At 37.0% G+C, this 22,636-nt stretch overlaps 1 protein-coding gene and 1 pseudogene across 2 annotated transcripts; one reads left to right on the top strand and one right to left on the bottom strand.

Moving 5' to 3' along the window:
* Positions 1 to 4,278: 4,278 nt before the first annotated feature.
* Positions 4,279 to 6,215, top strand: LOC104595202 (uncharacterized). The gene has a single exon (XM_019197403.2). The coding sequence runs from the start codon at positions 4,569 to 4,571 to the stop codon at positions 5,469 to 5,471; it is 903 nt and encodes a 300-aa protein (XP_019052948.2). The 5' UTR covers positions 4,279 to 4,568; the 3' UTR covers positions 5,472 to 6,215.
* Positions 6,216 to 10,037: 3,822 nt separating this feature from the next.
* Positions 10,038 to 19,159, bottom strand: LOC104595203 (elongation factor Tu, mitochondrial-like; annotated as a pseudogene). Its single transcript, XR_016082729.1, has 12 exons — positions 18,919 to 19,159; positions 17,523 to 17,598; positions 17,160 to 17,245; positions 16,948 to 17,022; positions 13,866 to 13,973; positions 13,620 to 13,710; positions 13,246 to 13,451; positions 12,781 to 12,864; positions 12,591 to 12,656; positions 12,441 to 12,503; positions 11,261 to 11,501; positions 10,038 to 10,267 (listed from the first exon to the last, which is right to left on the bottom strand). The product of XR_016082729.1 is annotated as an elongation factor Tu, mitochondrial-like (transcript).
* Positions 19,160 to 22,636: the final 3,477 nt, after the last annotated feature.

Raw genomic sequence — 22,636 nt, forward strand, 5'->3', positions numbered from 1 at the left:
GCCCTGGCATAAGATGTGCAAAAGCCGGCCAGCAGATGTTTCTCCTCTAACGGGTTGTTCGTGTCCTAGAGTTTCAGTGGTGCTTGAAAAGCTGAACCCAACCAACCTAAATTGTCATCTTGCTTTTGGCTTCCATTGACAGTAAAGGTGATAGGATGAACTCTTTTGTATGTTTGTGTGTGGTTGGAAGTTTGCTCTCTTGTTTTCTTTTTCATTTTTCACTGGGAGTCAGTCATCAGTCATGAGTCATGACTCCTGACTTGTGAGAGAGTCAGCCATAATATTTTCTTATTATTAGGGGTTTAGACGTTAGACCATTCTTTGTTTGGGTTAGAGTTTGTCTAAAAGAATCAATCCTCCCTCGCTGAACAAAAACCTAAGAAGTTAATCCCCTTCTTTTTGTCCTTACCCCTTAACCATTTAAATCTTCAACGAGACATGAGCATATTGACATGTTTTTGGAAAATTGTGCAACTAATCAGCATTGAAAAGGCAATCAGCATCGAAAAGGTAGTGCCTTGTATTGCTGTCGTCCTTCACTCACACACTTCAAAATCCTTCTTTTTCTCTCTCTCTCTCTAAATTTTCGAAATTACAGCATTTTGGACCCATCTGTTTGTGATGATGCTTTCAAAATTTCAAAAAATTGGGAAGACTTTCTACCTAATAAAATTATTTATTAATTTCCATCAATTTTTTATAGTAATGTATTTACATTTAATTATTATTTTTACCTTATCTTAATGATATTCCAAAATATTAATTTAATATATATTAGCCCAAAACATTTCATGAAATTGAAATTCAGCAAAATCTCACCAACATACAAGACCTCTCTCTCTCTGCTTAACCTTAATCCATGGAGTTTAGACTGTATTAGAAGTTTACAGGGGAACCGTGGATCATCTTGATTCGGTAGTTAGAGACCCTTCAATTAAGACAGGGCCAAATAATGTAGGACCCATGATGTAATGGTCATGTAGGTTGGATTATTGTGGACTCACCAACTCATGGACTTAAATTTTTGTTGATTTAAGGAATCAGAATCTACATTGCTCATGCTAAATGCTAGGCCTATGGATTGGAATTTATAAATTAGAACTACAGAACTGTGGTGGCTCGTGAGATAACAGTGCCACACAGTGCCCGGTTTTCCCTTGATTAAGCTTTTATTGATATTAGAAGGTAAGAGAAAATAAAAAGGAGCTTGGGGAAGGGGGACATGATAATATGGTCTCTTTGTTGTAGTACTACGGAGCATCACTGTACACGAGAGTTCACGAGAATCTTATATACTGTGCCTGTGTCTCAGATTTGTGAGTTCAAATCAGAGGCTCACAAGATTGCCCCCCACAATGTCCAACAGCACATTCCCGCTGTGTATTAGGAATATCTTCCGATGATGATACCGTTATTTCTGGTATTATTATTGGGAGATCAGAGATATTCCCAATATACGATAGGGATGTGCTATGGGGGGCAATCTCGTGGGAGGCTGATTTGATCTCTAGATTTGTTAGTAGTTTTTATGTATGGTCCGTCACACCACTCTGTTCCTGTTATGTGCCTCTAGCTCCCATCAGCCCAAAAACCATTCGACCAAGAAGATGGACCATCGTGGGCTGTCAATGAATTGGGTCTATTCAATAGAATCGAATCGACTGAACCGATTATATAGAGGTTTTTAGTAATTTTCTTATATTTTATGTTTGAAAGAATAAATTTCATAGACGCGCGGCATATAAGATAATCTTACTTAGAAGCACTTGAATTATATTATTATTTTTTGTTAAGGTTATATTATCAAAAATGAAATTCTAAGTTGTTACTATCATAGCTAATTATAATTATAGATGTCAAGTGTAACCGGATCTAATCAGGTTAGACCCGATTTTCGTGCTTAGTAATTGTTTTGGTTCTGGGTGTCCAGAGCCGACCCATTGACAACTTTAATGGGCTTCCAGGATAAAAGTTAGAAATTTAGAATAGTTCGGCTTGAGGGTCTGTTGTGCTATTTCAGAAATTTGAAGGGTAGGCCCTACAACCCAGGAAAAGAAAAGTGAAGGGGAGGAGGTTTCGACTTTCAAGCTTCTACTTTGAAAGGGAGGGAATTGACCAGACACTGCATTGTTAATTGTTCTGAGAATTAAGAGAGAGATCTCACTTTTGCTCAATGCCACTGTATTCTATGTTCCATAAGTTCAGATGGTTTTATCACTTTCAGACAAATCCAAGAAGAGGGTCAGCACTCAGCAGAGAAGAATGGGAGCCGCACTGCATCACATGGCCTAGTCTTTATCAGAAAGGACCCAAATTAGAACACCACATAACATTAGCAGTACTAAGGCATCCACTAAACCATCTGCCTTTGGCAACCCAAGAACCCATTTGCCTTGGTTCCTGGTGCGAAGGGAATATTTCCCATTAATAGTCTTAGCCTCTTAAGTAGAAGGAAATAATTGAGGGGAGGACTGTAAAAGAAGATGATGGCCATTGTTTTGTTTGCTAGTCATTTCAATTATTTTGTATGTAGAATTATGCATGGTATGTGGATTAAATGGGATAAGATGGAGTACTGTTACCTTGTTTTCAACCCTCAAGGCCAGAGGCATTTCATATTGGGACATGATCCGATGCTCAGTATAATGCAAGGGGTTCTCATTGTCTACGAACTTGATAATTGATGACTGAGGTGGCCACCCACCCAATAGAGTTCCACTTGTTCATCTCATCACCTATTTTCCACTGTTTGCCACTTGGCAAATAAAATTTCAGTAATTATCATTTCCTTAGGTTATGTTTGGAAACGATATAAATAAAGTGTAAATCCTGATTCAGGGTAAATTTGTACTTTAGTTCACTTTTGTCTGTGTTTGGCAATATTATATTTATGTATTGACAAATGGTAGAGTAATACATATTTACATTGATAATAAGATGTAAAAGTACATCAATAAATTTGTATTCAAGTGCACTTTTGATAAAAAAAGACATATATTTTATTGGAATTTATATAAGAAAGTAAATTTGTCAATGCAAAATTAACCCAACTTTACAATTTATAGACCATTTTACACTCTATATATTTGCATAGCTTCCAAACAGAGTCATACCTTTTTTCACCCCTAAATCGGCCTCACCATTTCAACCCAGCCCCAAAACAAACAAGAAAAGCATAGTTTGAATTATAAATGAATGGTAGGGCCCCACCTTATTGTAAATGAATGGTTTGAATTTGACATAGTAATTCATTCCCAAAACAACTGACTGAACAAAGAGGTTGGTTTGGTGATGGAATTTGGAACAAATATGTACAGAATACTGTCTTGATATAGAAACAAAATCATTATATTCTGATGCTTCCTTTTTTTTTCTTTTTTCTGGTGTGAGGAAAAATAAAATCTCTTGTCCCCCATGAACATGGCCTACCTGTCTGATGGATTCTAGCTCAAAATCACATCAAAAGGTTGAATCCAAAGCCCCAAACATTTAACAAATGTCTTGTCTTTTAGAATGCTATATGCCCTATGGCCTCTCAATCAATTGCTTGAATGAAAGGGTATCTACAGTAGTATTTCTTCTTTCTCTATTTATTTGTTTATTAAGAATCTAAATACACAAAATAATAGACTATTGCCCTTTGATAAGATTTTTTTAAAGATCTTCCTGACAACCCAGATGACCAAAAGATGAATTAAGCTTTTGGGATTTTATCTTTAAAGATAAGATATAGACCATTGGTAAATATCGTGGTCTATGCTAGTCTATTAAATGAAAGATTTTAAGTGCGAAACGAGGGAGATTTTCAGCCGTTTTGGGATTTCATGAACTTACTGACCTCCAAGTCCCATCTTTTCTTGCCAAACAAAAGAAACCGTTTTTTGACTAATGGTTTTTGAAAAATCGAAAGATCTTTCAAAAAAATTTGCCAAACAGGCCCTAAATAAGCCTAGACTAACCTCAATTTTGATGGGGTGGCAGATTTTCTACATGGGTCCTACAAATTGGTGGCAATTGAGTTTTTTCTTTTTGGTAGGAGGTACATTTGAGTTGACTGTGATGCAAGAGTTGCATGGCTGAGAGCATGCTTACCGGAAGTATCATAGGGTGCAAATTCATCATGTCTCATCCTTGAGATATCAATCTCTACTTCTTTCTTAGTTTTTGAATTTAAAATTTATCACAGTGGTTCATTCCAGTACCTGGTCCCCTACTACCTTATTATTATGGTGGATGATATATACTGGATAGCCAAACAGAGCAAACCATAACTAGAACAATGGTTTCTGTTTTGATGGCCTGCCCATTTGATCTTTCTGCTATTTTTAATAAAAATTTACGTTTAATGTTTAAACATCCTCTCTTTTAATCCCCATCGTCTCGTAGTCAGATTTCAGCAGTAAAAACTGAAAAGAGACGAAAATAGAAAAAAGGTATCAGACTTTTTAAAATCTCAAAGGAGAGCTCCTACAGTCGAGTTCAATCTCCCGCGCGCTCCTTTCCTGCATATATTTTCATTCGAAGAAGACTAGCCTTCTACTCTCTCAAACAAACTGTCTGTCTCTCCGATGGAGGCTCGACTCAAGATGCGGATTTCTCGCATGTTTCGTTCTTCATTTGGATCTTGTAAGCCTCGAAACATATCGGATGTTATCGAAAGGCCGATTTTCGTAGCTCAAAACAGCCGAGACTTTCATCTGCTTGAGCCTTCGTCTCCTAAGGTTCGAATTTTTCCATCTATGTGCAGACCCAGATGGTCGGAAACAATGGAGGTGGCGTGGAACGAGAGTGTCGCAGTCTCTCCAAAGGAGGTGTTACAGAGGTCGAAGGTATCGGAACATGGCCCATGTTTCGTGTCGGGTGATATGGGAGGAAGAACATGTCCTCCTGCGTCACCCACTTTGCCTCTGAATTCGTTCTACAGTTTTGAGGAATTTCAACCAAAGGCGAGAAAGAAAAGATCGAAGAAGACTAGGAAGACCCACGGGAAGTACAAGAAGAAAGAGAGTTTCTACCATCTCAGCTCCTCGTCTGCAGAAACTAATGGTGGTGGGTGGTTCAGCAGTGAAGACGAACTAGACGACGAGACAGAGACGTTTTTCTCCTCGAGGAGCTTCTCTTCTGATTCCTCAGAGTCTCGTCACCTAAACAAGAAGAGTTCTCGCCGGAGATCAGAAGCCAGAGCTGAACGGAGAAGAGCAGTGAGCAAGAATTCCGATATGGGATACTGTACGTTTTCCACTAGGGGGAAAGTGCAGGAAAGTTTCGCAGTAGTGAAGCGCTCCAGCGATCCTTACAGTGATTTCAGGACATCAATGGTGGAGATGATCATCGAAAAGCAGATATTTGCAGCCAAGGATCTCGAGCAGCTTCTGCAGTGCTTTCTGTCGTTGAACTCCATTCATCATCACAAAGTGATCGTCGAGGTCTTCTCAGATATATGGGAAGCTCTGTTCTCTAACTTATCTTGAAGAAATATGCTATTTCGTCTTGTTATATTTAGATATCTGAGAAAGTAGCTAGCTTTTCTCGTTTCTGCTGTTAACTCTTGAAACTCTAACTGTTATTGACTATGTTAATGGTACTCTTTCTGGTTTTTCGTCTCAAACCTTTGATGGGTTCTTTTTCTTACTTCATTTTCATTGTTTGTTTCTTTGCTTTCTGTTCCTCCTTCGATCTGATGGGGATCAGTTAAAAAAAAAAAGACAAAGCAGACGAGGAGCTAGCTGTTTTGCTTCTAAAGACTGAAATGATATTTTGTTGCAGTTTTGATAGAAATAGTTGAGAGAAGAATCGACAACAGTTATTTTTGGATCCTTTTGTTTGAGAATTGAGAAGGGCTTTCCATGGATGGATGTACCATCGGAAAAGAAGTACAGAAGCGACGAATTGATCCAGAGAAAGTGTTTCTAGCTGCTTCAGTTGCTTGTGTGATTGGATTCTGATTACCTTTACAGTTTACACAATAACTCCACACTCCACACAAAAGAGATGGAAAACAATGACAGCCACAGTGTTAATTCTCCTTTTCTCTCATCAAGATGCTCTTTTTTTTTTTTGTTTCAAGCTCAGATCCTTTTTTAATGGTGTTAGTAATTAGTTGCGTTCTAATTAAGTTTTTGTTTATTTCTGGTCGGTAGTCCTCTCTGTTGTTGTCTTGTCTTTCATCAAAAGCTCTGATACTTGTGACTCATCAATTACTCAATTCCTCTAAATCTAACCTCATGTAGTGGAACTTGGTGGCCCTTTATCCAAAACTGGTACAACCCAAGCATCAATCACATCAAATCTGTAGTTTGATTCCTGATGCTGCTGCTGCTTCGGATGCTACACCTACCCATAAACTCAGAGAAACAAAGGATCAAAAGGGGTTCATGATTCACAGATGATTTGAATTGGATCAAGCATTTTGTGTGGTCTGTATCTCTTTGCCGACAAAAAAGCTTATGACTTAGAAATTTGTGAAAAAATTGAGTGTAAAAGACAAAAGAAACACAGCTAGTAATCAGAATTGGAAGTTCTGTAAATGTATTGTCTAATCTAAACGTGGTAATATAATGGGTATTACCGTATTAATAAATTAAGAGCCGTTTTGTTTCATTTACACGAGAAGAGAGGCAGAAGGAAGTAGGAACCAACCGCAGCCGCTACCTAGATAGACAATCCACAGCAGAGTGCAGACTTCATTGGCTTTTGCCTTTTAGCGTCGCCCAGGAGCTAAGCTACGTTTAATTATGGCGCAATAACAACAATGCACTGATCAGTGTTCTCTCTCTATCTAGATTGTTTGAAGTAAAAGAAGAAAAAAAGCTTTATTGGTGATAGACTTGGTGTAGCTAAGGCCCCTATCTCTACCTAATGTAGAAGAAATGGAAAAGCCAATTGAATGAGAAAGCATGGGACAAGCTTTTACTATCCTGTCTCTTTTCTGATAGCTATGTTTCACTGTCTCAGAGAGAGAGAGAGCGCGACGTTACTAAAAAAGAATGCCATCTGGGTTCCAGCCTGATACTGCAAAGGAGGAATGTTTTCTTAACGAGGGCAGTGATGTTTGTTGGGTAGGTAAGAGATGGTTGTTTTGTTCATGAGGATAACCTTCTTCTCATTAATGCCCCATTTCAAACCAAGCTCTGCTACTCTGCTCAAGTGTTCAACCATTTGTCCCTCCGGATCTCCTACACTTGACGCCTGCGTATACTAATGAATCTGTGTCTTTCCATAAATGGAGATCATATTTGCGCCCCACATGCACATCTCAGCATGTATTGAGATGTTCTCAATACACGGTTGGGATGTACTGTGAGGGCGTTAGTAGAGCACAGATGTGAATTCCCATAAATGATAATTTGCAAATACCGAAGATCTTCTCAATGTGCGGCTGTTGTAATAATGTGTGGGTAGGAGATCTGAACTCTATACTAATCATAAAAACACGGTTGAATCATCGATTTGAGTTCACATCTCCACCCTACAAAGCCCCACACCACATCCCCATCGTATATTGGGAACATCTCCTGATGATAGTATCAGAACCGATAATATTATCATCAGAAGATGCTCTCAATACACGGTGGGGGATGTGCTGTGGGGCTGGGATGTGAACTCCATGGATTTAGTGAGCCAAAGACTCAAATACACCCAGATGTGATCCTTCTGCTGCTGCTGACGTTTATTCTAAAAATTTATGATTTGTTTATCTATAAAAAAAAATCATAAAACAGTAGGTTTTGGATTGGATCAAGTGGCCCAATACATCAACCCAACCCCATAAGTAGACCTGGCAAAAAGTTGATCAACCCGCGAACCTGATCCAACCCAACCCGAAAAAATAGGGTTAGGGTCTCATATTTAGCAATCCAAATGTGAAAATGACCCAACCTGACCCATCTCGAAAAAAACTGGGTTGGGTTTGGTCATGGGTCAACCCGCTGACCCGATTGTTAAGTCTAATTTGGATTATTTATGCATTGTTAGAAATTTCCACTCTTCAATTTTTTCTATCTAGTCTTTACTTTTTATTGTTTATTCTTTAAATTGTTAAATGTTCAAGTTTTTATTTTATATTTGGAAATTTAAGGTTAATTCTTTTAATTTTGACATTTTTCATATAATTTTTCTTTATTTTTTTAAATTTCAATTATTTTTTGGGATGACCCGAGTTGACCCATGGGTCAACCCTAACCCGAACATTTAGGGTTAGGGTCTAGCATTTGACAACCCAAACCAAAATGAACCCGAAATACCTCAACCCAACCCGAAATACATTTATTTTGTATAAAGAAATTCCTTTTCTGGGCTGAATGGGTTCCACTTGGTCCAACCCAAGTCGCAACTCTGGTTCCATGTTTTAAGGGAGTTTGAATTGGCTGAAAACAAAATCATACAGTGGACTGGGCAATATGTCACGAGTGAATACGCCAAATCGCCAATGCTCTGTAGGCTGTGTTTGGTTGCAACACGAATTTATTTATATTGATACAAAATAATGATAGTGTAAATAATTTTGGTGCAAATTATAATTTATTTTTGTTTCAAAATTTACTTTATTTTGTTTGATTGCATCACAAATGAAGTAAAATAAGACCTAAAGCAGAATAATGTAAAATCAAAAACAAAATTAAACTAAAATTTTTATTCTTTTTATTTGCACTCCCATGCATATGCATATGTATTAATGCAAATAAAATTGTATAGCAACCAAACACAGCCCTATATACAAAGTGTGGGTTGATGTGAAGGGAAACGGGGAGCTTTATAAAAGTCCAACTGGAATCCAGTCAATACTAACTGTCCCTCTAAATCTCATCCGCCTAAAAGAAAGGTGTGAGAGAGCACTGGGCCAATGCCAATCATGAGGCCCCATGTCAGCCTGACATATGTAGCCCATGCGTACAAAGCTTACGTGGTATATCATAATTGGTGCAGTATAGAAATAAGGACAAAGTCATAGCCACGTCCATGCAAACATAATTCATAGAGGTAAAAACATTTCACCTAGTTATGAATATCACTGATCTGTCACTTAGGCTGTATTTGGTTTTAAGGAAAAGATAGGGAAGTCAAACATAGCCTTTTCCTTCAAACCAAACACAGCCTTAGAGTTTGTGGAATGCTAATGCTAGTATATCAATGGATGGGGATTGGCATCCAAACCCAACTCAAACAGATTAAGGTTGATGAAAACCCATCCAGTAGGATCAGGTAGGGCTGCCAGCGGGTTGGATATTTGGATAGAACTGGAACTGACCCAACAAGACATATTAAGGAACCATAATCGAACCAGACCCTATAGGGACTGTAATTTTAGATTCAAAATTGAATCAATTGGTTCTTGAGACAACCGGGTCTGACCCGATGGACCTGATTGTAATAACCTGTTGAAAATATTATACATTTAATGGTTTGGGTAGGCTCTGAGTTGGTTTGGGACCGGATAGAACCATTTCTGAACCAACAATAATCGGAATGATATATCAGGAACTAGAACCGACTCATAGGGTCGGTCGGGTTGGATCCGACCCATTGTTGAGGATAAGTCTGCAAACGTTGTACATTTATACAAAGTTGAATTTGATCCCATTATGGGTGATTCAAATTTGATTCATTTATGATTGAATTGAATATGAATCCACCCCCATTTGATCTGATATAATCCCCTTGGATTCAGTTAACTATAGATATTTATATATACTTTTAAAATCAATATTATGCCTACTAGTAAAGTTGGTTTGAATGTTTTGTTTTTAATTAGAATCATTGGTTCAAGTTTCATACAAATCATTTTTAATATATTTTGTTCATGATAGTACCAAGTCATCTTTTGATAATTTGCTTGTTTAATTTATTAATGCTATTCAATAAATAGGATATATTTCTCTGCTGGAATGGCTAGCTCTGCATGACACAGAATTTCATGTAGTTACAAATCCTTCATATCTTTGATGATGGACATTATTCATTCAGTTTACAGGTAAAAGTTTTGCCAAAGGACTATGTTAAAATTTCACTTCTAAAAAAATGAAAAAATAAAGAAACTACTCCAAAAATGCTTACAATAAATGTCAATTAAATGTTAACTACATGAATGCTATTGTCTCATGACATATTAGGGCAAGTGGCTCCCTGGTAACCCAATACTCCATCTTTTGTAAAATGAGCAGTTAAGAAAAAAATAGTAATCAAATGGACCTTTAAAACATCTCAGCTGATAACTTTTGAAACTACACCTGCACCGACTGTCCTACCTCCCTCAGAGCAAATCTTTGTCCTGTTAAGATCAATTGAAGGGAAAGAGAAGGAACTGCTTTATTTCAAACCTCACCACGTATTTTTGAAAATGCAAATAAAATGAGAAAAAATTCACTGCAACTAAAAATAAGACATGCACATTGATTGAGGACATTTGGCAGTAATGGTTCATATTTCATAATAGAAGCATCAAAAAGTTGATTATGCTAGTGATAATGATTTCAAGTGATAATCCATGGAAAAGTCAATGAAAAAGAAAATATATTACATAAAAAATTCCACAAAAAAAATTACAACACAAAACAGTTTATGCAACATGTTTGCCAAACAATATACATACATATAAAACACGGGCATTACACATATATATTGCACAAAGTGGCCTGAGGTTCATATAGGCTGGCTAGTCCAATCATTTAACTATCCACAGAAACTCAAGGGGCCCAAAAAGAGTCCCCATAGGGCCGCGAACCATATCCATTTTTCCAAATTTGTATTAAAATTTAAAAATCTGATTAGATTAAAGCAGTCAAAATTTGACTTTTAACAGTATTTTAAAAATTTGAATATGAATCTATCACAAACTGAATCAATCAAATTGGTATCTAACAACATTAATACGTATGCATTATAGTATTAGCACCTTTCTACAATGGCACAACATGCAACATGGCTATACATTTCTACATTGTCCATGTTGCAAATATGGAAACTCTGTCCTAGTAACCTTGATTTGAAGCAACAACTTACCAATAATAATTCTTGTAAACAGCCCATATAACTTTATCAATATGAATTTAGACTATAAAAAATATAAAATCATGAAGGCATATTGGAGGCATGATTCTCATAACATGAAGAAATGAAAATATAATATACTAATATTATTGTCTTAAAAAAAAGTTTTATCATGTTTAGAAGATCAGAAATATGTAAGCTTTATCTAGCCATTTCATGAGTCTTCAGAAGTTTGTATAGTTCCAGAGGATGGAAGTTATGAGTCAAATTCTACCTGCTTCAAGTGGAACAGAAGATATCAGCTCAAAAACTGCGGTCACATTATCACCGGGTATCACCATCTTAACATTTTCAGGCAATTCCACTTTTCCAGTAATATCTGCAGTTCTCATATAAAACTGAGGTCTATAATTTGAAAACAAGGCTGTATGGTGGCCACCTTCATCCTTTGAAAGGACATAGATCTCTGCCTCAAACCTCTTATATATTTTCACAGTGCCAGGCTTGGCAACCACCTACCATTAAAATGTCCAACAAGACAGTATAAGCCAATCAAGGCTGTAACCTTTTATGAACTGTTAAGCACCTGAACCAAAGGTCCAAAACTACTCTTACCATTAAGAAAACATTTTTAAGGTGTGGGCCATGTGGCCCTGGAAACAATTAGGGGTGGCCATGAGCCAAGCTCTTTACAAGCTATTCGGTCGAGCTCGAATAGCTACATAGAAAATAATAATATATAATATATAATAAAACTATAGAAATTAATATATATAATAATAACTAATTATTATAATTCTTAATTTTTAAATATCAAATAAAAAATATTTTTTATATATAACTTTTTTATTTTTATAAAACATTTTTTTCTCAAGTCGAGCTTGAGCCAAGCCGAGCTCAAGCTTACGAGCTTTTGACTCGAGCCGAGCTCAAGCTCAAGGTTCTAGCTCGAACCGAGCTCGAGCATCGTACTGCCTTGGCGAGCCGAGCTCGAATAGCTAGCTATTCTGCTCGGCCCAGCTCGAATCCACCCCTAGAAACAATGAACCATTACAACAGTGAAAAGGAAGAAAAGGACACCTAGATTTTCCTATAGAAATATTGAAATGCAATTTTTTGCTACTTACTAGCACAACCAAGTACAATCCTATGCAACAAAGGAACTCCATTTTCTAAAAGATGGCCATGCAAGACAGTCTCTTGTTCATTTCCAGACACCTGTTGATAATTCCAGAATAGCCAATCTACTCAGATTCTCCTAAATCTACTGTTAAAAAAAATTATACATGTTGATCCATGTTACATAGGTCTAGAAAAGAACAGTAGGAAATAGAATCAAGTTCAGATAATGTTACTCTATGAGAATGGTTTTATGTCCTACAATTTTGTTTGATGATACAGTTGACCACAGAATTTTATGATTGTGTGGAGGATTTTTTTTTTGTGTCACTTGCCTGTCCTCTTTGTACATCTTCACGTTTTAAACCACGTAGAAGAAGACCTACATTGTCTCCAGCGTAAACAATGTGAAACACATTATCAATTTAACAATACAGTATAGAAATCATAGTAGCATGGATTACAATAAGAAACCAGTCACTTGCTTGTCCATGATCCAAAATCTTCTTGAACATTTCTACACCTGTGACTGTAGTTTTCAGAGGGCCACCCTGCACAAGACAAATACAATCATTAATATTAGGTATACCAGAACTCGTTGTCATCAGCTGCTTAATTGAATGAGATCAGTTCACATTTTGCAGTATCCATCAAAAGGTTCAACCTCATTAGTACCTGAGTTAATCCCAAAACCTCTACATCCTCTCCAACCTTAATAGTTCCTTGTTCCACACGGCCCGTGACAACAGTTCCACGTCCCTTTAAGAACAATGGTAGAAAATATCAAAACTGAAAGCAGCACAATAAATCCCATGAAGCCTCCAGTATTGTCTAATATTTTCCAAGCAACAAATATGGTATTATGGGAAAACAATACTAAAAGCCTAAAAAACTTAGATTCAAAATAACAGCAGTAGCAGCAGCAACAACAACAACTACAATAACATTTCTACTTAAGGTAACTCAATGGGAAAAGGTGATATAACTGTTGACTGATGCGGTAAAATAACAAATCTGCAGTACTAACCACCAGCAATTGCTTGCCTATTCTTAAGTTAACTTCAGAAATCAAGGAAACAGAATTTATGATAAAAAAATCATAGCATACATTTCAACTCTGGAAATTATATTTGCAATTACCTGAATTGAGAAAACATCTTCAATTGGCATTAGGAAAGGCTTGTCAAGTTGGCGAATGGGATCAGGTATGTACTCATCCACAGCATCCATTAATTTTAGTATAGCCTTCTTGCCTATTTCTTCATTTGTCCCATTCAAGGCAGACAGAGCTGAACCCCGGATAATTAGAATTTCATCACCAGGGAACTTGTAGAAACTAAGCAGCTCTGCCAAAGAAGCAAATCAGGTTAAAAGATCCAATGAGGAAGCTTAATATATTAGTTAATCAGGTCACCCCTTGTTACTCCTCTGCTTAGTGTGCCTGTGAAATCAAGCCATGGTATAGCTTAACCAGTGGATGCATCAAAAACAAACAACCCCAAATTTGAACATGCCACGGAGCTCCATTTTTACAAGTTCAAGTAGCTCTGGATCATCAACAGCATCAACCTTATTTAGAAATCCCACTAGTGATGGCACACCAACCTGAATCATGCATAGAATTTATTAAAAAACTACTCAGAAGAACTAAAAGAACATATGAAAGGCTCTAAAATTTTTCGAGACATGGTGATGGAGATCAAATGCTTGAAATGCATTGCAACTGCAAGATGACATCATGACAATAATATACTACTCACCTTGCGTGGGAGCAGAATATGTTGTTCCTTTGTCTGTGGCATGGGCCCATCTGGGGCAGAAACTACTAGAATGCCTTCATCCATTTGAGCAGCTCCAGTAATCATGTTCTAGAACTCAATCAAAATGTCAGGATAGAGCATTATTCAAAGAAAGATGCTCCTGCACCCACTCATAAAACATATCATTGATGTGGATAAAAACACAAAGTTGACTTTTCCTGACATTTAAGGGGAAGTAGACTAAGATGGTCATGGCATGCGTATATAAGATTACATACTGCACTGATGCAAGTTGATGATTGTAGAAGTGCCAAGCAAAGGCTGAAAAGAACAGAGTGGTGGTAAAAAAATGTGAACTAAACGATCACTATTTAACAAAGGGTATGAAATAGAGTTATAAGGCAAAAGAGGACTCATGTAACCAACCCCATTACATTTGTTGAATCATAATCATTCTAAATCTGTATGGAATTTTAAGAAAAGAATAACAGCTTGGAGGACAAAAACTCTCTGAAGAGGATAACTAATTCTCCTTTGAACTGTCTTTTAAGCCTCTTAATTTATTTTCTCTCTATATGAGTATATTCTAAGTCCACATCCTGTTAGTAGAAAGCAATTTTTTTTTTTAATGTTGGAAAGAGGCTGAAATGCAACCTCCACAATGTCCTTCTTATGACTAAGGCTGGCCCAAGTGGCCACATATGGGAGAGGAGAAGCTCAATAGTACTGATGGTGATAGTGAGCATGGGAATTACAAAAATGAATTCTAGATATTTAATATCTTTTTTCTTTTGCTATTTTCTTTTTGAGGTCAATTGTTGCTTAAGTTAAGGCATAGTTGTCAAGGCATCTAGGCAGAAAAAATGACAAGGTGGGTGACTTTCTATAATATCATTCATATTGGTACATCTTACTAATGTGTTAATACATTCTATTATGTAATATATATATAGAATTTATACTTTGTTTTAAAATTTTACTATTGAAATTTAAAAGATCACAGGGTTTTGAGAAGAGAAAAAGAAGGAATAGAAGTATAAAAAGGTTTCTTTCTCATTTCTTTTTTGCTTTTTTTTTTCCTATTCTCTCTCAATCTCTATGTTAAATAAAGCAGAAAATCCATCCTTGTTCATTTTCTCTTTTACTTCCCATCTTGAATGTTTATCATATAAAGTTATAGCCTTATTTTGTTTTTATTTTTTTGAAAATGGCAAAGTAAAGTTATAGCCTTCTTTAGTTGCTAAGTGCTATGAAATTTCTCTTTCAAATACTTATTATATTAGTATTGTTTTTGAAAACATTGAAATTAATATTTAAATATTATTATCTTTTAGACATGATGATTTGCAACGTTTTGAGAGGAAAATTAATGTCCTTAATAAAGAGAATTGCTATTTTTCAATTAATATGCATGCTTAAAACTAGGGAACTATCCAAAATGAAGACTAGAGTACTAGACATCTTGACAACTATGAGTTGATGTTTCTTTTCATAATAAATACTATACCTTTTCCATGAAATAGTCCTTTATTCTCGTTCTTCCAAATTAACGAATGAAAGATTATTATAGGTTCTTCCCTACAACTTATTTGCCTATGAAACATCACACTCCTGCAGTGGATGTGAGATTCCACTATTGAGTCCTTCTGTGACGTTGCTGAGTCTAAACTAAGAGACAGATCAAGGTATTGGAACTCTAGCTATATCCTTTCATTTTCTTCTTTCTCTCTCCCTCATGTTTTATTCTCTTTCCATTTTTGTCAAAACCACCATCACAAGTTATTGCAGCATTCCCATTCTATTTTGGGACCGTCTTGCATTGGATTGCAGAGGAAATGGTAAGGGCATGCAAAAAGAAAAACATCTCCTGGTGGACTAAGAACTAAGAAGGGTGATTTCTTTCCAAAGGAGACAGAGGTAGAAAATATTCAGCTATTTAATGGTCTGAGCAAAGGTCCTCTTGTAATGGCAAAGGAGATCCACATAAGAGTCAAATAATGTGCCAAGGAGAGTTGATACTGACAAGACTGTTTCCACGCTTTCTGCTGATTTTAATGAAGGCCTTTGAGGAGGAAGATGGCAATAATTCGAATTTGGAAGAAGCTCAGTACATTACCCTGTTATTCTCTTAGATTAGTGTTCAACTGTTCATAAAGCCATTTTTCTTTGAAACAATTGCAACAGGGCCTTTGGAAATTGGAACTCTCAACTGCCAAATTCTGGATAATTAGAAAAAACAGTTAAATTTATGATATGATGGACCAGACCAATTCAAGGAAGTCAAGCTTAATGCTGAAGAAAAACAAGTTTGCAAATGGAGCCATGTGTCTTTACATTTTATTGATTAAGGGTTAGCTATTCCCCTCTTTTCCCACAGATTCAGTGTAAGGTTCAACATTCCAATTTCCAACAAAGGTGACATGCTGATATGGATGGTGTCCTTGGATAAAACCTCAACAACAGTCACCTAACCAGTTATGGACCTATGCTATTGTTTTTGCTCCGTTAGTGCCCATAGGTTATGTTAAGAAGCGACCCGGAAATCTAAGGGCTAAGCAAGAACTGAAAGATATATCGAGCATGACCTCTCTAATGGCCTGGAGCATCTGGAAAAGAAACTATCTGAGAACAAATGCAAGACATGTATGTGCTGCTATTCTAAGTAAAGCTAAGACATCTGTGTTTTTGTCCCCCCTTATGACAATTTGTAAGAATTCTTTTTGTTTGTTTTTGACAAGAGGAAGCCATCATTTAGGGCTGATGATTTTATTTTTATTAATTTCCTTTATTATATTTCTTTTCTTTTTTTACCACATAGGAACTAAACCTCTTCTTTTAGGTTCGACTATGATACTGGAAAGGCATGATGCCAGAAAAACTTATTTCTCGCATCATAGGTTTACCCTCTTCTTTTTTTCTAGTTCTTTTATCTGCAGTTTTGTTGTAAATGTTAGTGGGATTATTTTATGGATTATTTATATTGGTTCATTGCGCTGTAATAAAACATTTCGCTGGCAAAGGGAAGGGAAAGGATTGACAAATCTGACCCATTAAAACAACACTGAAACATTTGGCAGCTTACCTTGACATAGTTTGCATGCCCTGGACAATCTACGTGTGCATAATGCCGCTTAGCAGTCTCATATTCCACATGTGCCTGCAAAATGATACAAAAACATGAAGGTTATAAGTAGTTATAATATTAATATGCTTGGCGAAAGAAAGTTATTGTTGTATGGCATTTTTTTTATCACTACACTATGTGATTGTCAACAAAGCAAATAATATTCTAACCGTTGCAATGGTATTTTCTTCTCCTCAGGAGCTTTGTCAATCTCATCAAATGCAACAGCTTTAGCCTTACCTTCTTCTGCTAGCACCTGGGAGAGAAAACATCCATTATACTCAATTGAAAGAGTTCATACCTTTAAAGCAATTATAACCATGTTAAGTCTCAAAGCATGATAATTTCAAAATTATACATAAATCTAGAAGTCAACAACAAAAATCTGTCCATTGAAGTGGTTAAATAAATACACAGTGAACATACCTTTTCTTGTTGTCTTTTAATAAAAACAAGGAAATAACAAACTACCCTAGAGCATGAAAAAGAGTAACAGGAAGGATGCCAAAGAATAGAGAGGAAAATGAACTGACCTTTGTAATGGCAGCAGTAAGTGTAGTTTTCCCATGATCAACATGTCCAATGGTCCCAACATTTACGTGAGGTTTCCTGTGTCAAGGAAACCTTAGATAATAGTTATATTATATCTGGCTGAACTTACTTAGTTCCTTTCCCCACTAAGTATCTAAATGAACATAACACAATCATTTTCCACATAGATAAAATAGGACCAAGAGGGAAAGTGTTATGGAACACCATTTCGGTGGCTGTTATTTGGATTCTTTTATCAGATACAATGCAGAATATTTGAAAAGTTGACTACAACAGGAAGAGGAGGTGATCAGAGGCCTCTTGGGCTGGGTATGCTCTTAGATAGCAACCAACAGGAAATTCATGGAATGGAAGTACCTACTTCAGCCTTTTTGACTTGGGATCATTGTATAAGAATGATAGATATTAGCCTATACTTTCCTGTCACTTCTATATTTGTTGATTCTACTACAGAGTCACTTGTATAGCATCAACACATATTTTTTTTTTTTTTACTTTTAACTTTTCGAAAGAATCATGTAAAAAAGAAAACAACTTATTACAAATAACAGATGTGATCAGCAGCAGGAAATTTCATTATCCCAGGATGCATGTAAAACGCACATCTGTCCAATTAAAGGGTTAAAACTCTACCTAAGTATGCATATAAAACCACTAACTTTATAGGCGAACATAAGCACTGAAATGCATCACCAAAACTGAATTCAGGGAATGTTCCAGCACCCATATGGCTCAGTTTGGAAGGAGTACAAATACAAATATCTAGAGTGCAAAACCTTGTATTTTGTATGTATTTGTACTGTACATATTTGTATTTGTATTCCTTACAAACTGAGCCTTTGTTTGGAAGGAGTACAAATGAAAATATGTAGAGTGCAAAACCTTATATTTTGTATGTATTTGTACTTTACATACTTGCATTTGTACTCTTTCCAAACTGAGCATATGGAACAAATGCCCATGACCCAAAAGCCAACGGAGGCACCAAAAATATCCTCACAAATAGATAGAACCAGTAAGGTAGATTTCAATTCATCTCCAAAATATGTTATTATTAGTTCCAGATTAAACACAATGTAGAATTTGCGAATGTTTTTCTTTTACAAACTAATAATTCTTTTTCTTTTTTTTCTTTTATGAAAACGATATGCTATGAATTACAAGGAGGTGATCGGAGACGAATACCAAATTCACTAGGCATACTACTCGTCATTCAGATTTCCCATAGCTTTAGAAATTCAACAAAAAACTAGAGAATGGAAACAGGAAAGCGGCTGAGAGCATATCCTGTATACAAAAGTGAGAAACCAGATCGGACCTCTGAAATGCTCAGGGAACGAAAGAAAGCCTACTGTGTGAAAACTGCTTTCAACTTACGTCCGCGTGAATGTGGCCATCGATCTCCACCATGGTCCGGCATCCAAGAAGCTCTCACTCCCACACAATGATTCGGAAACGGAGAAACGACTCGCAATTTCTCCTCGACAGCAAGAGGAGAGAGGAGAAAACAGGCCAATAAGCCGCCTTGAATTAGGAGCCATGGAAGAGAAAAGAGAATTAGGAGTCATGGAAGAGAGGAGAAAATGAGCAACCGCGAGTATGCAATGCGAGGGGTTTAGCTTTCACCTGGGGGTTTTAGAAAAGAGATTGATGAAGCAAAGCCCGCGGCTCACGTAGTTGTGCCTCCCGCTCATGATGCACTCGCGTCGCTGTGTGTCTCTAAGGTCGTGTAACTGGAAAGCTGAAAATAAGCTTTGCATGAGCCGAAAAATCGACTTTCCGGTAAAGCTCAGAAGCGGTTGAGTCAATGCAGAAAGTAGTTAGTCCCCCAACTTTCAATCGTGTGTATGCGGTACCCCGAACTTTTAGAATATATCTAACAGTCCCTGCCGTCGACAGTTCATCAGTTAATTTACAAAATGTCAAAATTACCCTTTGATAGAAAAATTGTTCATCATCTTCTACCATGAGACTGAGAAAAAAAATGTCTTTCTAACCCAAACTGCATATAAACAATATCAATTAAACATGACAGGCAACGAATCCCCTATTCAGTCAATCAATTAGGCACTCCCAAGAGACTCGGATTGAACTTCTCAAGCTTGGGGGAATGCCATCGAAGGGGTATAGCCGTCGCCAATGCCGGGAGTACATTCTCGGTGGACGTCATCGATTATGCTGTTGGGCTGTTGCTCGATGTCCTTAGAAGGATCTTGGCTGCCGGCTGATAGCTATGTCCGTTTGGAGCTTTGGCCTGTCCAAGGAGAATTTCCTCTTGGTCACAAGGTCAGTCAGTCTTCTCTTTCTTTCTCTCTTCTCACTATTTTCTTGGTTTGATGTCTATCATCTCTATGCAATTTGGTGAAACTGAATATTAATTCTATCATTCCACTAGGGCTGATTTACCAGTTTCAGACCAGTAGAGTAGTTTATTGTAAGATTGACTTATCTTAATGCAGAACGGAAACGAAACACGTGAGAAAAGCTATAAAGAAAATAGCAAAAGTCGAATTTTAGGAATAAGAATTCTTCACTAAATAATTAAGAGAAAATTGATAATAAGAGAACTGTCTTAGCCTTCCCCTAGTTATTCTTTATATAGGCACCCTTATATCTCCTAATCCTAATATGAAAACACTTCATAATAAAATCCTATTAAAACTCATTCAAAAATAAAATCATAATCTAAGAAAACACTCAAAAATAGAATCCTACTAAAATCCTTCAAAAGGAAAGTCCTAATTGAATATAAATTCGAAATAATACTATTTTGGTAAAAACAGAATAAGATGGAAACTCTGAAATGGCGCCAACTTGGTAAAAACGTACTAAGATAGAATTCCTGTGATGATGTTATATCGGTAAATATTTACTAAGATGGATCGGTGGCGACATATCTGCTTCTTATGTGTTTTGGAATGGTCCTAACTTGCATAGAACTTATTGGCCTTCTCGTGTACTGCATCATCTTCCTCGGGTTGGGGAGAATCCGTCATCGGATTCAAATCATCATCTAACTGATCGCCAACATAAGGTATCAAGTGTTTGACATTGAAAACATCATGGGTATGTAAATGGTTGGGTAGTTTTACTCTGTGAGCATTTTCATTGATGACTTCGACGATCTCGCATGGTCCAACCTTCCTTGGCGCAACTTTTCTCGTTGCCCAACCGATAGGTGGTCCTCTGTTAAAATTTCCCAAACATAGTCTCCCGTATCAAATACTATTTTCCTCCTTTTTCCATCAACATATTGTTTGTACTTAGCATTGGCTACTTCTAGCTGGTTGTGAACTTTTCCTTGGAGATTCTTAAGCTTTTGTACCATAGCATAGAATTTTACATCATAAGTTGAGTAGTTGAGGTGTGATCCATTCAATTTTTCACTATAGTAGGCTATAAGCCGACTACCTTGGCTGAGAACAACACCGATTCCAACCTTAGAGGCATCACAATCAACCTCAAAGGGTTGCTTGAAGTTGGGAAGGGCTAGCACGGGTGCAGCTATCAACCGTGCCTTGATCTCAATGAAGGCTCTCTTTGCTTTAGTGGTGAACACAAAATTGGTTGTAACCTTCATACAATCTGCATATGGTGCCATAACAGTGCTGAAGTTGCTAATGAATCGTCGATAGAAGCTTGCAAGACTATGAAAATTTCGTGTTTGAGTAAGTGTTTTGGGGATGGGCCACTCAACAATGGCATGAACCTTCTCTAGGTCTATAGAAACTCCTTCTCTTGAGATGGTATACCCAAGGAATAAAACCCGATCTGTGGCAATAATACACTTCTTCATTGTTGCATAAAGTTGCTTCTTGTGCAAAGTTATAAGTATATCTCGAAGTTGCAACAAATGAGAATTCATATCAGTGCTATATATGAGAATATCATCAAAGTATACCACAACACACTGACCAATAAAAGGCTTGAGAACCTGGTTCATGACCCTCATGAATGTGCTTAGTGCATTGGACAAACTGAATGGCATCACTAACCATTCATACAAACCATCCCGCATCTTGAATGCTGCCTTCCATTCATCACCAAGACAAATTCTAATTTGATGGTAACCTGACTTCAAGTCCAACTTAGTGAGCACCTTGGCCCCAAAAAGCTGATCCAACATGTCACCCAAACGTGGAATGGGAGATCGATATTTGATGGTTATCTTATTAATTACTTGGCTATCAGCACTCATCCTCCAAGTATCATCTTTTTTTGTTACTAATAAAGCGAGAACCGCGCATGGAATCATACTGTCTCGTATGAATCCTTCAGCAATTAGTTCATCTACTTTCCTTTGCAACTCCTCATGTTCAGTAGGACTCATTTTGTAATGGGTTTTGTTGGGGAGACTAGCACCCGACGTTAAATCTATGCACTGTTGGGTATCCCTTACTAGTGGTAATCCTGTTGGTAAGTCCTTAGGAAACACATCACTAAATTTATCAAGCAAAGGCCTCACCTCCTTTGGAGCCTCCACACCTTTCAGGTCAAACCCTTTGTTAATTGAAGCATACACAACATCGATTTCTTTTAGGGTACTAATGAATTCAGTCATGGCAAAAAGGGTAGAACCCTCCCCGGGTTTCGGTTTAGTCTCCCGTGATGGACATAAGGTCAGCATTTTCCCTTTAAACTCAAGAGAATAGGTGTTCTTTCATCCGTCATGGACTACATAGCGGTCAAATTGCTACGGGCGCCCAAGTAGCAAATGGCAGGCATCCACGCATACAACATCACACCACACGATCACTATAATTGTTGCCAATAGAAAAGCTCATTAGACACCGTTTCCATTGTGTAACTGAAATCTTATTCTTTCTTTTTAGCCATGCAAGCTTATAGGACTGAGGGTGTTGTTGAGTTTTTAGGTTCAGCTTGCGGACGACTACTTCCGCTATAACATTCTCACAACTCCCGCTATCAATTACAAGGCTTGCAACTTTCCCACCCATAGTACACGTGGTGTGAAAAATATTATTTCTTAGCCAATCCGATGATTCATCTCTAGGAGTTAGGAATGACCGCTGCATCATTAAGGCCTCTCCCACATCCTCATACACCATTTCTCCTTCTAAGGTTTCATCATTAT

The sequence above is a fragment of the Nelumbo nucifera genome, chromosome 2 (assembly GCF_055504915.1).
Source record: "Nelumbo nucifera cultivar China Antique chromosome 2, China Antique-T2T, whole genome shotgun sequence".
Classification (NCBI taxonomy): domain Eukaryota; kingdom Viridiplantae; phylum Streptophyta; class Magnoliopsida; order Proteales; family Nelumbonaceae; genus Nelumbo; species Nelumbo nucifera.